Here is a 17,768-nt window from a genome sequence, read left to right on the forward strand (position 1 = left end):
ACTATTAAAAAATTGAATGCAAGAAGTTCATTAAGTGCTGTTAAACCTCATAGAAAAACTCCTACCTTATCCACGCAAAGTGATTGACAACTCTTAATGTATTTGTTTGCAGCAAGAGCTGTAGATCAGGAAACAAACGTAAATTATCCTTTAAATCCTGAGAGCAATTAAAACCGTTGTTTTTGAGGGTTTGCATCAGTTCATGTAAAGAACATGCCTACAACTGTGAACATTTGGTTTTCTTTTTATTGTGTAGCAAACAACAAGTAGGACAAACTAACTGAAAACTTTGTCAGTTAGGCTCTGAAAGTCAGTACTTTGTAGAGCCTCCTTTTGTGGCAATTACAGCTGCAAGTCACTTTGGATAATATAAGCTTTCCACATCTTGCCACTGGGATTTCTGCCAATTCCTCAAGGCAAAACTGCTCCAGCTCCTTCAAGTTAGATGGTTTCTTCTGGTGAACAGCAATCTTCAAGTCTGACCACAGATTCTCAATTGGATTAAGATCTGGGCTTTGACTAGGCCACTCCAAAACATTTACACATTTCCCCTTAAACCACTCAAGTGTTGCTTTAGCAATATGCTTTGGGTCATTGTCTTGTTGGAAGGTGAAACTCTGTCCCAGTCTCAAATCACAGACAGCCTGAAACAGGTTTTGCTCAAGAATATCCTTGTATTTCGCAGTATCCATCTTCCCCCTTGACTAGGACCATTTTCCCGGTCCCTGCTGCCAAAAAACATCCCTACAGCATGATGTGGCCACCACAATGTTACACAGTGGGGATGGTGTTCTTGGGGTGATGAGCTGTGTTGGTTTGGCGCCATATATAGCATTTACTTTGGTGGCTAAAAAGTTCAATTTTGGTCTCATCTGACCACATCACCTTCCTTCATACATTTGTGGAGTCTCCCACGTCTTTTGGCAAACTGAAAACGAGCATTACAATTTTTGTGTGCAAGTAAAGGCTTTTTATCTGGCCACTCCTCCATAAAGGCCACCTGTACGTAGTGTACGTCTTATTGTGGTCGTATGGACAGATACTACAGTCTCTGCTTGAGAACTCTGCAGCTCCTTCAGGGTTACTTTAGGTTTCTGTGCTGCCTCTCTGATTAATGTCCTCCTTGTCTGGGCTGAGAGTTCTGCTGGGCGGCTCTCTTGAAAGGGTCTGTTGTGGTACAATGTTTTTTCCATTTGATGATAATTGATTTGATGGTGCTCCGGGAGATCAGAGATTTAGATTTTTTTTTTTTTTTATAACCCAACCCTGACTTGTACTTCTCAATAACTTTGTCCCTGACTTGTCTGGAGATCTTCCTTCATAGCAAAAAGGAGTGAATACATATGCACATGCCAATTTTTAGCGATTTGATCCCATAAATGAATGCCTATATTTTTCTCAGTTAACTAAAACTATTTAGAGCTGATGCATCACATACAAATCGAATTACAAAAATATTTAAAACACAGGCTGTAATATTACAAAATAGGTAAAAAGTCAAGAGGGTGAATACTTTCACAAGCCACTGTATACTTTTCCAAGATAGAATAACATAAAAGGAATGACCGACCAACATTAATGCACCTCATGTTTACCTCAAAAATTATACAAATTATTTAATATAATTTCAGGATCTGGCAAAAAATAAGTAGTCAAAATGAGGATACAATGTAATATTAAGGTGGTAAATTGTGCTCTGCAGACAGATTTATGCAAACGCTAATATTCAAAGTTTCAGTGGGTTTTAATACAGCATTTCCCAAGACTTTTTGGAATTGATCCACCCAAATTGAATTTCAGAGACTAATGAAAATATTTGACTGTGATAGGGGTGAATCCATAGATTGTTTGAAATTTAGGTAGTCCGCTATGGATCACGTGGTCGATTTTATAAAGTTGTCTAACTTTTAGATAATGCAAACTTTGATAAATCTGCCACATTTTAGGACTGTCTAGTCTTAGTGGTTCATGTTCTTTTGTAACTTTGGTGCATATTTAGACTATCTAGTATAAGTTTACACCATCTCTTAGTTGCCTTTTATTGGTCAAGAGAATAGTAGCTGTTCTGCAGCATCCAGCAGTGGCTACTGCACATTAAATAGAATTGCACAGTGCAGCTCCATTCAATGTTCTGGAGCCAATAACAGCTGATAGATAAGGCTGTCGAACACCACGTGACCGCACAATCCCTTTATAAAAAAATAAATAAATAAGGTGGATATCTGAAAATAGAAGACATTTGTGATTGGCTGAGTGCCATCAAGGTCAATATTTTACCTTTTTTAAAATATATTAATGACCGTATAGAGGGATTGCACAGTAAAATTATAATTTTTGAAGGTAATACTGAACTATGCAAAATAATTACAGAGCAGGATAGGTTGGAAGCTTGAATAGACAGTGGAAAAGGAGGTTTAACACCAAGGTCATGCACCTAGGAAGAAAAATACATGCCATCGTTACAAATTAATTGTGAAAACAGAGTAAAAAAGATGGAAAACTAACTATAGCAACTAGTATCAGGCAGCTGCTGCCAAGGAAAAAAAGATTGTAAGATCATAAGAACTTTCAAACTATTTACAAAACATACAATTCATTCATCTGATATGTATATAAAATGTTCAATGTAAATTCCAGAACTCTAGATGATATGTTTTGCAGAATGAAATGAACACATAGAGAAATAATCAAGCCTTGATACATATAAGTGTAAGTAATAGTTATATACTGTAGACAGGCAGGTGGTAAAATCTTAAATGGAAGGTGTGTGTCAACAAAGTGGCTGGCCTTGGTGATGTAGGTCACGGAATTAAGGCTCCAGTAACAACAGGTTACTTAGAGGTTTAGTAGTGGCCAGAGAGCCTAGGTAGCAACCACACCTCCAGTATGGATTTTGCAGCTCCTATCAAATACTCCCAAAATTGGCTCAGGTGTGTTTAGTGTTGGCGAGGCAGTCAGTCTGGTTGCTGATCCAACAGAGAGAGGAACAAGGCCTGTGTCGCTGCAAGGGAGTCCATGTGCTTAATTTACCTACCCAGAGAAGGGAATGTGTTTGTTTTCCTTTATTACTTTTGTTTGAATACTGTGAAGGTTTATGACGTTTAATAAACCTCACTTTGTTTGACAAGAACCCTGCCTGTGTATTCCTGAAATGCTGCCAGAAAGTGAGTGATCTTTACAATACCTTAACCCCATACATCATACACAACATAAGTATTTAAAAGCAGTATCATGTCAAAGAAACATAGCCACATTTATTTATAACAAATGTTTAATAAAAAAAAAATACATTGGACTGATCACTTGTTATGATGTACTTTTTTTTTGCATTGGAAAGTTATAGGCTTTTCGTAGGCAAACTACTAATATCTGGCAATGAAGTAAATCAGAATAAGTCAGTATGTCCATGGCAAGAGCAGTTGTATTGTGGCTCTATTTTGTACTTAATTTGCGTCCACAGGCAAAATTTTTCAAACCACTGATTATAGGTTTGAGAGCTATTGGGGATTGTAATACACCACTGTTATTCAATCAAGATAAAGCAATAAGTGGTTGTGTTAAAATATAACTTAATATAAATATTTAAAAATATTACACCAGAAAATATAATGCAAAGAAAAAAGTGTAAAACAGCTTCACTTAGTATCAATCAAAAATGCAGGCAAAAGGGCCCCTCGGCCAATGAGACCCAAATTAGCCAATGCCCACATGTACAACCGCAAGATTCACCACTGGGATAGTCTCAAAAAATAACAACACACCTGGCCACATCAAATGGTCAATAGGCGTATTGAGACTATATACCTAAAATCGGTTAAATCCTTGCTAGAGTGACATATAGAATTTCACATACTGAACCACATGTGGGTAAACATAACTAGCAACCTCGTACATATAGGCAGTACATAAATAAATTCGACATAGATCGTGTTAACCCAGTGCAGATAACGTTTGTAAATAAAAATGGTACCGCTGAAAACGTTATCTGGTCCCGCAAAAAATAAGCCGCAATACACCTTCATCAGCAAAAAATAAAAAAGTTATAGCTCTCAGAATAAAGCGATGCAAAATAATTATTTTTTCTATAAAATAGTTTTTATGGTGTAAAAGCGCTAAAACATAAAAAAAAAACTATATCAATGTGATATCGCTGTAATTGTACTGACTCGAAGAATAAAGCTGCCTTATAAATTTTACCACACGCGGAAAGACAAAAAAAAAAAACAACAAATCCTCAATTGCTGGTCTTTGTTTATTCGGCCTCCCAAAAATATGAATTGAAAGCGATCAAAAAATGTCATGTGCCTGAAAATAGTATCAATAAAAACGTCAACGCGTCCCGCAAAAAACAAGCCCTCACATGACTCGGTCAGCCGAAATATGGAAAAATTATAGCTCTCAAAATATGGCGATGCAAAAACTAGTTTTTGCAAAAAATAGAAAAGCGTCTTTTAGTGTGATAGCAGCCAAACATAAAAACACGATATAAAACTAGTGTCTCTGTAATCACACCGACCTGAAAAATAAAGTCTATTAATCACTTATACTGCATGAGGAACGGCGTAAGAAATAAATAAAACCTGCTGTTGATTTCTTCATTCTGCCTCCCAAAGATCGCAGTAAGGCTCGGCTCATATTTTTCCTGCGCTCTGCGCTTACATTGGGGTTTCCGTGTAAATCTCAGAAATGCGCGATTTAGACAGAATCCCCGGAGGAAGATTCCCTGTATTGAGGCAGATGGAGGCACTGTGGATGCTGGTTGACCTGTGATCCGGCGGTGTCCGTCTTTTTAGGAGTGCATAAAAGCGCCAGTGGCCACAGTTTTGTGCACCTCTAAAAAAAAAAAAAAGCACACCGCTAAACAGAGGCCAGACGGAGTCCAGAGTAACTGCTGCGTCATTATAAATGGATCCCTTGGGGGTTTCATCTGAATCACATCACTTGGGAGATTTAGATGGAAACCCCAATATACAGTGGGTATGGAAAGTATTCAGACCCCTTTAAATGTTTCACTCTTTGTTTCATTGCAGCCATTTGGTAAATTCTAAAAAGTTCATTTTTTTTCTCATTAAAATACTTTCTGCACCCCATCTTGACTGAAAAAAACCCAAACAGAAATGTAGAAATGTTTGCAAATTTCTTAAAAAAGAAAATCTGAAATATCACATGGTCATAAGTATTTTACTTAGAAAACAGAGTAATTACACATGCAGCAATTTTTGTGAAAAAGTATAAATCCATTTATTTTACATATATGCTGACAAACAATTAAACACAGTTATTTAGCAGACAGTGAGCCATAGTAAATGATGAACCGATCAATTGGGGTGGTTTGCAGGTTTACAAGTGTATATCCTGAGTGGCATTAACATCAATCAAATCACATTGCAGTAAACAGTTTAACACCAGTCTTTTTAGTAATCAGAAGGGCTTTATCTTCCCCTCTCCACGGGAGGTAGCAAACAGCAGGCAGAGAGAAAAAAAAAAACCACAAGTCACAGTTTAACAGCACACCATTATATATATAGTTTGCAGCCTGCATTTATGATTGCACTTGAGGCATAGACTGAGATTATATATATATATATATATATATATATATATATATATATATATATATATATATATATATATATATATATATATATATATATATCTCAGTCTATGCCTCAAGTGCAATCATAAATGCAGGCTGCAAACTATCAGTGCTCATGTACCCAGTGCACAGTTACCCTGTGCTAAGATCTCAAACCCCAGTTAGTGTCACCTCACTGAATCAAGCAAGAATATCTCATTTTGTGGTGTTAGCAGTGTCAAATCATGTGTTACATGCTATTACCAGTCAGGAAAGCTGTTAGGACCCACTTACCACATGACCCCTGGCCCCAATGCGCATTTCGCACTAGCTTCCTCAAGGGGGCGTAAGTATTCAGACCCTTTCCTCAGACACTCATATTTAAGTCACATGTTGTCCACTTCCTTGTGATCCTCCTTAAGATGGTTCTACTCCTTCATTGGAGTCCAGCTGTTTTTAATGAAACTGATAGGACTTTATTTGGAAATGCACACAACAGTCTATATAAGACCTCACAGCTCACCGTGCTTGTCATTAATCAAGGTTCCTAAGAGCACAGTGGCCTCCATAATCCTTAAATGGAAGTTTGGAACCACCAGAAGTCTTCCTAGACCAGGCCATCCAGCCAAACTGAGCAATTGTGGGAGAAGAGCCTTGGTGAGAGAGGTAAATAAGAACCCCAAGATCACTGTGCCTGAGCTCCAGAGACACAGTAGGTAGATGGGAGAAAGTTCCACAAAGTCAACTATCCCTGCAGCCCTCCACCAGTCGGCCTTTATGGCAGAGTGGCCCGACGGAAGCCTCTCCTCAGTGCAAGACATATGAAAGCCCGCATAGAGTTTGCTCAAAAACACATGAAGGACTCCCAGACTATGAGAAATAAGATTCTCTGGTCTGATGAGACGAAGATAGACCTTTTTGGTGATAAATCTAAGCGGCATGTGTGGAGAAACCCAGGCACTGCTCATCACCTGCCCAATACAATCCCAACAGTGAAACATGGTGGTGGCAGCATCATGCTATGGGGGTGTTTTTCAGCTACAGGGACAGGACGACTAGTTGCAATTGAAGAAAACATGAATGCGGCCAAATACAGAGATATCCTGGATGAAAACCTCTTCCAGAGTCCTCTGGGTCTCAGACTTGGCCGAAGGTTCACCTTCTAACAAGAAAATGACCCTAAGCACACAGCTAAAATAACAAAGGAGTGGCTTCAGAACAACTCTGTGACCATTCTTGACTGGCCCAGCCAGTGCCCTGACCTAAACCCAATTGAGCATCTCTGGAGAGACCTGAAAATGACTGTCCACCAACGTTCACCATCCAACCTGACAGAACTGGAGAGGATCTGCAAGGAAGAATGGCAGAGGATCCCCAAATCCAGGTGTGAAAAACTTGTTGCATCATTCCCAAGATGACTCATGGCTGTCCTAGCTCAAAAGGGTGCTTTTACTCATTACTGAGCAAAGGGTCTGAATACTTATGACCATGTGATATTTCAGTTTTTCTTTAATTTGCAAAAATTTCTACATTTGTTTTTTCTTCAGTCAAGATGGGGTGCAGAGTGTACTTTAATGAGAAAAAAAAGAACTTTTTAGAATTTACCAAATGGCTGCAATGAAACAAAGTGAAAAATTTAAAGGGGTCTGAATACTTTCCGTACCCACTGTAAGTGCTCAGCATAGAGTGCAGGATAAATAAGATCCAAAATGTTATGTAAAATGTTACCAAGAAAAGCTTCAAGTTTATCCACAAAAAAGCCCCCACTCAGGTCCGTCATCAGTTATTGGAAATATAGGGGGGGCTTCCACGTTACTGGTAGTACAAAGGCTCTGGAAAAGCTAAATTGCTCCTCGCCCTCCAAAAGAAATTCATCAAATTCTGCACTCCCAAATCCAAAAGCCCCTTTCCCTTCTGAGCCCCAGTGTGCCTAAACCACATTTAGCGTCCACATTTTTGACATTTCTGTAGCGATGAGAACCCAACAAATTTACGGGTGCATTTCTCCAGAAGAACGAGCTGGGAACAATGTATGGTCACCACAACGGCAGTTTGCAATTTTCACTCAGCAACATCCGATGCTGCTTGTTTCTGGAAAACACCCACAAAGTTAAAATAGTTACTACACCTGTAAATTCCCAAAGGGGTATAATTTCCAAGACAGGGTCACTTTAGGGGGATTCTGCTTTTCTAGCACATAAGGGCTCTGTATATGGAGTCCGCATACTATTCTAGGAAAATCTGTTCTCCAGGAGGCAAATAGCGCTCTGTCCCTCCCGAGTGTCGCCGTGTGGCTAAGCAGTACTGTACAGACACATATGGGGTATTTCTACATAAAGAACAAATTGTGGGACAAATTTAGGTGACATTTTTATCCATTTCCCAGTGTGAAAATGTAAAATCTGAGGTTAAAACAAAATTTTGGCAGTAAAAATGTAATTATTTTTTTCTTCAGTGCCGAATGGTACAATATTCTGTGACCCACCTGTGGTGTCAATATAATCACTACACCCCTAGATGAATTAATTGAAAGGTGTAGTTTGTAAAATGGGGTCCCTTATGGGGGATTCTGCTGTTCTGGCACCTCAGGGGCTCTACAAATGTGACATGGCACCCTCTAACCAGTCCAGCAAAATCTGAATTCCAATATGGCGCTTCTTCCCTTCTGAACTTTGCACTGTGCCTCAAAAGTAGTTTTCGACCATATATGGGGTATCAGCTCACTCAAGAGAAACTGCACAACAATTTTTGGGGTTCATTTTCTCCTGCTATCCTTGTGAAAAAAACAAAAAAATTGGGGCTAAAAAGATTTTTGTGGGAAAAATATTTTTTTTTCATTTTCACAGATCAATGTTATAAAATTCTGTGAAGCACCTGGGGGTTCAAGGTGCTCACCACACATCTAGATAAGTTTCCTGGGGGGTCTAGTTTCCAGAATGGTGTCACTTGTGGGGGGTTTCCACTATTTAGGCACATCAGGGGCTCTCCAAACCCAACATGGCGTCTGCTAATTTTATGTGACAATTTTTATGCCCTTAAATCAGAGAGTTAAGTTTGAAAATTGTAAAACTTTCGTTTTTTTTTACAAATAAGTCATACTGAACAAATTTTACCACAATCATTAAGTACAATATGTCACGAAAAAATAGAATCAGTGCGATCCATTGAAGCGTTAGAGTTATTACCTCAAAGTGACAGTGGTCAGAATTGTAAAATTTGGCCTGGTCATGAAGATGAAAACAGGCTTGGGTGGTAAAGGGGTTAATCAGAGAACATGAAAACAGTCTTCTACTCAAAATAAGCAAGATGGTGTATAGCAGGTTTCAATGGAGATTGGTCACTAGTGTCATATTGATGTGTCGGTCACGAACGATCAGACACAGAGCCGGATCCCTGCTGTGAATGATGGGAGCCGGCACCCCAGTGAGAGCCACTAACTTCTCCTAATGGCTCTCACTGGGTGTAAAATTGCAGTGCTCAGTGATCGGAACTCCGCCCACTCTAACCAAACTCCACCCACTCTTCATTTCAATTGGCTATTTGTGAGTGGCCAGAGTTTCAGCCATGGGTGGGCGGAGTTTGGGCTGCATCTACATCATTTTATGGTGAACACATTTAATAGGGATCCAAAAGAGCCGGCTCTTTATGATGAGCGGAGCCAGGTCACCAAAAAGAGCCAGACTGCCCATCACTATAGTGTCAGCCAAACCCTGGCAGAGTGTACACCATAGCTACATTCCAGGAGAGAGGTTACTCCTAATATCCCAGATACCTCTCTCCAGTCCATTGATTTTTGTATACAGCAGTTAGCTGCTCACCTCTCTACCCCTCCTTCTCAGCTTCTAACCAGTTGCTTTTATAAATCTTGCCAAGTCACCAGCCTGCATCTTACAGAGCAGGTCTCCTAATCAAGGCTCTAGCTGTCCTGATCTGTGTGCTTGCTCAAATGCCCGGTTATCCCTGTCTAAATACAGTGATGGTGTATAATCCAGGACAAACCACTGATAGCTGAATGAGTAAGGCTATGATCACACATCTTATTTTTTATAGTGTTTTTTTTATGCACATTTTTTACAGTACCAGCAAAGTCGATGAGATTCCAGAAATCTCATGCACACGTCATGATTTTTTTTTAATCAGGATTTTGTGCTTTCCCTGTTTTTTTGCAAAATAGAGCATGTCACTTGTTTCAGCGCTTTTTCACCCATTGGAAGTAATGGGTGGTAAAAAAAAAAAAACGCACCAAAAACACAGGTGTCAGGTTTTTCAGCATTCTTTGTGCCAAAACCAGAATAAGATTTTTTTTCACTGAACTTTATTTACATGCATAAGAGACAAAAAGGACAGTAAAAAAAAAAACAGTTGAAAAAATGCACCAGAAAACAAGCAAAAAAGCAAGAAAAATCCTGAACAAACCTCCTGGCAAGAGATCAGGTTTTGCTGCAGAAAAAAAAAACTGCAATGTGTAAAGATAGACTAAGTCTATGTTCACACTAGGCATTTTTTCATTTTTTTAATGCAATTTTTCAGCATTTTACAGTACCAGCAAAGTCTATGACATTTCATAAATCTCATGTACACAGATTTTTTTTTATCCTCAGCATTTTGTGCTTTTTGCATGTTCTTTTGCACAATAGAGCATGTCACTTCTTTCACCATTTTTTTTACCCATTGAAAGCAATGGGTGGTGCAAAAAACAATGCAAAAACGCCTAGTGTGAACGTTTTGCAGTATTTTTAGTGAAAAAAAGTACAGCAGTATGTTAAACCCATTATTTTTGTCATTTTCCCAAGTTTACCATCTTGTCTTGGTCACCTGAGATGGCAGTTTGGATTAGTACAGTTTAATTAAATTAGTGATGCGTACAAATTAAATATTGGCCATCCAAGGTGTGAGATTGAACAATACCTGTGGCTGACCTAGGTTTGAAATTGAACAATGCTTGAGCAACTCAATGGCAGACCAAAATGTGAAAGTAAATAGATGCTACAAAGTCAATTCCCTGACAATGTATTAGGTAAACTATTCCTGAACAATTCACCTTCCCCGCTTACATTTGCAATGTGTAATTTTTCATGAACATATGTCTTGCATTGGTGACCTATGTTCATGCTTCTGTGGTAGAAGCAAAGCTGAACTTTGGGATCCTGAAAAATGCACCAAAAACTGCAGCAAAGAACACACCAAAACCTGCGTTTTTGACGCTGGTTCTTTCCTGCCAAGAGAGCAGGTTTTCCTGCAGAAAAAAAAATGCACCAAAAAGCCCTGTGTGAACATACCCTTGCAGGAGAAGTTGTGCTGAACTTTATAGTTCTAATGCTAAGAGATCCCGACCTATCAGAAACTAAGAGGTAAGGAGACTGTATAGCTCTGAACTGCTCAAGAGACAACTTGAGAATACAACTTAAAACAGAAAAAGCTGTGTAGGAAGTTTAAAACTAGGTGAGGAACAGACAAACTCTGCTACAAAGGCAAGGTTGTGGAAAACAGTTGGTCACAGGTTATACACCATGGCAAAACAGAGCACAGAAACAAGACACAATGTAGTTATATTACATCAGAAGGGTATCAAGTTGTGTTGTTGAAGCTCTTTTGAAGAAGCCCCAAAAAATGGTCAACGTTGAAAATCGTACATGCAGTGGTCAGCCAAGAAAACTTAGTGCAGCAGATAAGACACAAGCAAGAAGGGGGAAGTTACCCCCGAACCCGCGCACGGGTACTAATGCAGCATGTAGAAGTTTCTCCTCTATGTCTAAAGCAATGTCAGTTTGAAGTTGCAGTATGCACCGAAAGTTACCTACTTTTTTGTATATATCCTTGCTGGACTGTATTTTTTCACTTCATAGGATAAAAATATTTCCATTTGAAGAATACATTTGTTGGGAGTTTCAATTTATAAGAGATTTTAGAGAGTGGGAGACCACTATGACACACCAAATTGGACTTTCTGTGCTAGTTGCTGATTTTTTTTTAAATGAGCAACCAGTAGGACCCAGGCACATCCATCTCCTTTTCAGAGAAATCTAAACAGAAATAGTCCTCATGGAAGGATTGTTGCCAAAAAGCCATACCCTCAAAAGGGAAACCAGGCCGAGAGACTCGACTATATATGAAAAATAAATGGCAGCAGGTGCTCTGGACTCTGGAATAGAAGTTTGTCATCAAGAACCATCTGCAGCGTAAAGAACAAGCAGTCTTGGAAGTGATGATATGACCCTCACATCGAGTCTTTCTGGGATTACATGAAGAGAGAGGATTTGGGGAGTCTCCCACATCTTTTGTCAAAATCAAAACGAGCCCTACAATTTGTGTGTGTAAAGGCTTTTTTCTGCCTACTCTTCGCTATGGAGTGTACGGATTATTGTTGTCGTATGAACAGATACTCCACTCTCTGCTTGGGAAGTCTGCAGCTTCTTCAGTTACCTTTGGTCTCTGTGCTGCCTCTCTGATTAATGCCCGGACATTCTCTGCATGTGTAGCGGCAGTGTATCAGCCACGATACATGCAGCCGCAGGTACACCAGCATTTGACTCGAGCACGCCGGCTACTCTATCTGAACCCGAGCATGCTCGGATAACTTGATATTACAGAGATATTTTTCCCAAGAAATATTGCTTCTGGCACAACAGGGAGCGCCTAGAGGTTTCTAAAACACGTTCACTGTGTATTCTATGACACTACATAAGGGTAATGCCGTATTACAGTGCACGCAAGGATGAATTAGCTTTATTTTATTGTTTGGGTTTTTTAGAGGGGGGGGGGGGTTGTAAATATTCATTTATGGATAGAATTATTGCCAGGAAAAAAAAGCTTATTAAACTGCATCTATTCTGGACAAAAATGTATTGGATTTTGGACATTGTGCTTGTGGCATATAACAGCTATTATCTAGACAAGTGGTCATAAAGGTTTACAGCAAATATCGGGAACTGCCTGTGATGATGATAGTGTAAGATGTACAAACTTTATTAAAGAATTTTTGGGTGTGTGTGTTAAAAGTGCTTGGTGTGACTTACAAATCTCGGCTAAGCAGTGGATCCAATTATATCCAGTCTAGACAATGTTCTGTGAGCTACACAGTATTGACTCCACATGGATATAATGTAACAAACAAGACCGACTTGTATAGATGCTACTGCTGTAATTAGCTCCCAGGACATTGTCACAGACTGGGTACATTTGTATTCATGACTTAGCTTTGAGAGCAGGAATAGGTTTGTACAGATTTGCGCTCTATTGTTGCTTCCAAGAGTCTTATTCAATGACTGACTGTTTCCGAATATCTTGAAAATGGCAGGATACTGAAACACAAAATTGTGCAAATTTCCATTTATACACTGATTAAAAGGATGTCCAGTCTTAGGGCAGAGACACACTGCCGTATTTCTCGTGCGAGGATTGCATGATAAACCTCATACTGGCCGGCACCTCTCCTGACCTGACCTTGAGAGCTGCATAGAAATCCATCATGCTGTCATGCTCAGGTCAGGAGAGGTTCCGGTGCGATGCGATCCTCGCACGAGTTATATGGCAGTCTGTCTCTGTCCTAAGAGGAAAAGTCAGCAGTTACTCAGTAAGACTGCACATCGCACACTGTCATGATTCCTTTGCATTTGCCATGCAGGTGACCGAATGCATGTGATTTGTATACTTGCGGTCATGTGCCGATTACACGCTCTTCCGCTTCGAAACATTATAGTGGAGAAGAGTCAATATGTGACTAAGTGTGAAAATCGCATACATGTGGTCATGTTGCCACACACCTGCACGTGCAATACAGGAAAATCTTGACAGTGTGCATTCACACAGAGTGACTGCAGACCTTTCTTATTAGGCTGGACAACCCTTTAAGTTTTATCTACACAAAAACCTGCAAGTTGGTTGAAAGAGAAGTGACACAAACATACAAATGTAAATATAAAAGTCTTAAAATTTAAGCGCTAGGATGTCATGAAAAAAATATTAAAGTTCATTTTGTTTTAATTAACTGAATCAAATAATCTATTTTCATGGATGAAGGATAACGGATGCAGGAAAAGTAGAGTCCAAGACACTAGATTTATAATGTTGACCAACTAAAGGATGGACAAGAAAATTGACTAGTGTATGGAATTATATCATGTGTTAATATAATTTTTTTCTTTCTTAAATACCATTAAATAAGTTTTCTAGCTTTAAAAAAATTACTTGGAGAAGTCATTAGGATAAAAGAAAAAAAAAAAAACCTTATTCAACTAATGAATCTGCTCCCCACTTCAGCACAGTCTCTCTGACGGTATCCATTGGACCAGAAGCAATGATGACCCAATGAACAGTCTCCTGCCCGGCAGCCAATCAATGGTAGCAGTGGTCATGTGATATCATGAGCTGTCCGTCAGAGATCGTTGAGATAGAGGGAATCTTCTCCTTGCTCCAGCTCTAACACAATAAGCATGGCTTCTTTTCTTCTTTTATCCAAGCAGCTTCCACCTTTTATTAAAAGGAAAATCACTTTTATCTAACCAAGCATCCCAGGCTTGGATATGAGCATCATGTTATCAACTTGCACCATACTCCCTTAAAGCCAATATAGTAAAATTCCTTTAATTTAGAATCAAAAACTGATCTGTGGATGGATTGTCAGATATTCTGGATTACAGGCAGTCATAGAAATGTATAACATACACTTCCAATAATGCAATAAAAGTAAACTATAGGAAGAAAGGTAAAAATGTTAAAATCTATTACTAAAACACATTTGTAATTCAAAGAATATTCTGCTTTGTTCTCCACTTCTTATCTTATAATGTATATCTATATATACAGCAGTCCTATACAAAATTATTTGTTTTTGTGAATTATTGGATGCTTAGTTTAAGGAACTTCATCATACCCAGCAATATCAGCCCATATCTTATATTTTTAGGTCAGGAGATTGACACATATGGGCAAAAAGCATCACTGATGAACATACCATTGCAAGAAAGCTTTCCCAGCCATTTCTTCACCCTTTGGCAAACGTATCACATGTTTATTACAGTTTAACAAAACATAAAAGAACCATAAAAACATTTCTTTATGTTAACATATACAATAAAGATCACGACAATGCTGGTCACGTGAAAGACACCAAAATGTCAGACAGCCTACCGACTGTTGTTGCCATGAGATCCAACAGTCAACATCAGTCTGATAAGCTATCCGACAGGATGGTACAGTCATGGAGATGTCACGACGATAGATGGAGGTGCAATGTAGGAACAACAGGCAGGGAGACACAATGGTTGATAAGACAATGAGTGTGACTTGTTGGAAGCGTGCATTGCTGGATAGATTAACACCTACGTTATACATTAGAACATATACACAGTACAGAAAGTAGTTTGTCATTACTAGTTATATATAAATCTGGAAATACTGCATTGGATCCAGGGAATGTAGCAAAAGAGCAGAGAGAATAGGTCACAAGATGAATCCTCAGCTTCATTAGGTCATAAAGTCCATTTACCATATATAATGCACTTATATATCATTGTATTGACTGGATATTCAATTAAGACCTAGGTAGCAAGGCGATTCCCAGCTTACACATATAAGACATAGGTGTGCAGGAGAGAATGAATTAAAGCATTATAAGGAAAAAAACGAACATCCCTATAAGAACTTTAGCAACCCCCATAAAAGGTTAAATGTTAGTATGAAAAAAACAAGCATATAAAATGAAGGAACTGACTACAATGACTCAAACTTTAGTGAAGTGCAATACTAAAACCTATGTGCTTGTGTCTTTTTTCTTCCTGATAAAGCCTCAGCTCTTTTTACACTGAAATTTGATTGCAAAACGGGCTCACGTGCGTCATCGGTTGTTGACTCATTGAATAGGAATGTTTGTACTCTGAACAGAAGGATCCCAATAGTCTTGAGAAAATGTTCCAGCCTCAGGCATCTGCAAACAGGTACAGAGGTGGCAGGTTCTAAAACAGCAAACTGAATCAATATAATTACTAGGTAGGGCAGCTATGCAACGCCAGGGCCAAGTGATAAAGTGCATTGATAAGGTTAGTCGTATAACAAAGTGCTGAAAGCAAGTCTATTCCATGTAAGCAAGAAATAACAGCATGCGACTGTTCCTAGAGTCAGACATGTTACAGCTCATAATGGGCTGTAACATATTAAAGTGATCACCAGCTTCAGGATGCCATGGACACCTGATGATCAAGGACCCCCAAATACTATGGAGAATCTACATTACGTGGAAGCTCAGGAGTTTACCATGCTAACTGACGCAGGATATTAAGCAATAATCGGATCCACCCAAATGAATAAAACGGTGTTGTCAGGAGTTAATGTGGTTTCCAATGACTCAGCCTTGGCAGGAAAGCATGAAGGAGTTTTCTAGGAAGGCAGCTGTAACATTAGGTCAGTACTGAAGACAGTGCCAGAGCTGAAATATACACTTCCGGCTTCCTGCTTTTGCAAAGCCAGAATGATTGGGAAATCACAGACAAAAGCTTTTTTTTTCCTACAGGGAGGATTACCAGGCACGCAATAAATTTTGGTCCAATAGCTAGAGGAGTGAAAAAGACAAAAGGATCAATGCAACAGAAATATAAAACTACATATAAATCACAAAGAATGACAAGAATAGACGAAGAAAAACACTCAGGGCAGATAAAAGAACGGACACAAAAAGATCTGGAATGATCAAAGGTGGCTTTATAAAGTTCAGTTTCAACTCTCCATTCTATGTACACAGGATAAAAAAAAAATAATTAAGTCAGTTGTAGATGTGGACAGTTACCGGCAGTGTGACTTGGTTTCTGTGAACAATTCATAATAACAGCAAACTGTATAGATTACAATTTCCACCTACTAAAATATTTCTTTGGATATGTTGTATTGCTAGATGTTCTTCCAAGCCATCACTCCTATCATTCATATATAGCATTTATTTTAATGGGATAGACCGATTAAGCTGCAGACAAGTAAATATATTAAAGCATTACTGTGCTACGCTCCATACAGATTTTAAAGGGACGGTCAACACAAACTTACTGGTCAAACAGGTGCTCGGTGCACCCTTGGCGTGGCCAAACAATTCAGTGCACATTCCCACCTATTGGATTTGCATCTACCTGCGAACATCCATCCTTGGTTTGAACAGTTATTTTGTGCTGACAGACACCTTTTATTACCCAAAGAAATACTTTATGCAGTGTGAGGATTGTGTAATCCGTACCTTATTTAGAAGCCTCTCCATACAGTTTAGGATGGACCTTCCAACATAGGTGATGCCCCCTGACTGAAGGAGAATAAGAGGTCTACAAGAAAACACCCTGCCATAAAGAAGTCCAACTTCCTTCAGTCTGGTAGCACCATGCACAGCAATGTACCCATATCGGGAACAATATAAGCAGTGCATATTGGTCGTCCACTTCAAGAAGACACATGTATTTACCAAGATTCCACAACCCCGGCCTCCTTCCACTACAGGAGCTCTAGCTGTGGCTGTTCAGTTACTGTTCAACCTCAATCTGCTGTATAACCTACACATAGGTTGGTACGCCATGACGTTGTAGATTCTCAATCCCTGAAGAGCCACAGGCAACCCAAGTCTCGGCCCCAGGATGTGAACTACGAGGAAGAAAAGAAAAAAAGTAATCATTTACCATCAGAAGAACATGGAAAATAGTGTATACTTTACCTTATATTGCCACACAGACATCTCTTATCCACATAAACTGTTAACATTTTATATTGTGAAAAAAAAAATTAGAAAAAAATAATAATTTAATACGATTTTTAAAAAAAAAAAAAAAAAAAAAAAAAAAAAAAAAGAGGATGGTTTTAAAAATGTCCAAAGTTTAATTTGCCAATTTGTATATAACGGTTAAATCAGGTCAATTGAGGTTCTGCTTAGTAGCATTATGTCTTTTATCACCCTCCCAGTTAATCCCAGAGTGCATCCCCTTATTTTGTCTTCTCAACAGATAACTTTTTCTGTTGGACGCGCTTGGCGTAGCTCTGTGCCATGGAGTTGATGATGGAAAGAACAAAATAAATCACCATAACGATGACCAGCTTCTCAAACGCCCATGATAACCAATTTTCACTCTGTAGGACAAAAGCACAAGGTGGCATGGTGAAGTTATTACAGTACAGTCACAAGGCAGCAGTCAGGCACAAGATCATTCCCCACAAGCAGAGCTACCTG

General features: G+C 39.0%; 1 protein-coding gene across 3 annotated transcripts in view; it reads right to left on the bottom strand.

Annotated features, from left to right (window-relative positions):
- Positions 1–16,234: 16,234 nt before the first annotated feature.
- The window catches only part of VMP1 (vacuole membrane protein 1), a 169,302-nt gene continuing 167,768 nt past the window's right edge, over positions 16,235–17,768 (bottom strand). Inside the window, exon 12 of one of the 3 annotated variants that reach the window (XM_073665571.1) lies at positions 16,235–17,668. In XM_073665571.1, coding sequence (XP_073521672.1) covers positions 17,525–17,668 — 144 coding nt within the window. In that variant the 3' untranslated portion in view covers positions 16,235–17,524. The remainder of the gene's footprint in view (positions 17,669–17,768) is intronic. The other 2 variants (XM_073665563.1, XM_073665556.1) reach the window with 2 other exon arrangements.

The sequence above is a fragment of the Phyllobates terribilis genome, unplaced genomic scaffold (assembly GCF_046119375.1).
Source record: "Phyllobates terribilis strain yellow unplaced genomic scaffold, ASM4611937v1 Scaffold_2__4_contigs__length_985480577, whole genome shotgun sequence".
NCBI lineage: Eukaryota > Metazoa > Chordata > Amphibia > Anura > Dendrobatidae > Phyllobates > Phyllobates terribilis.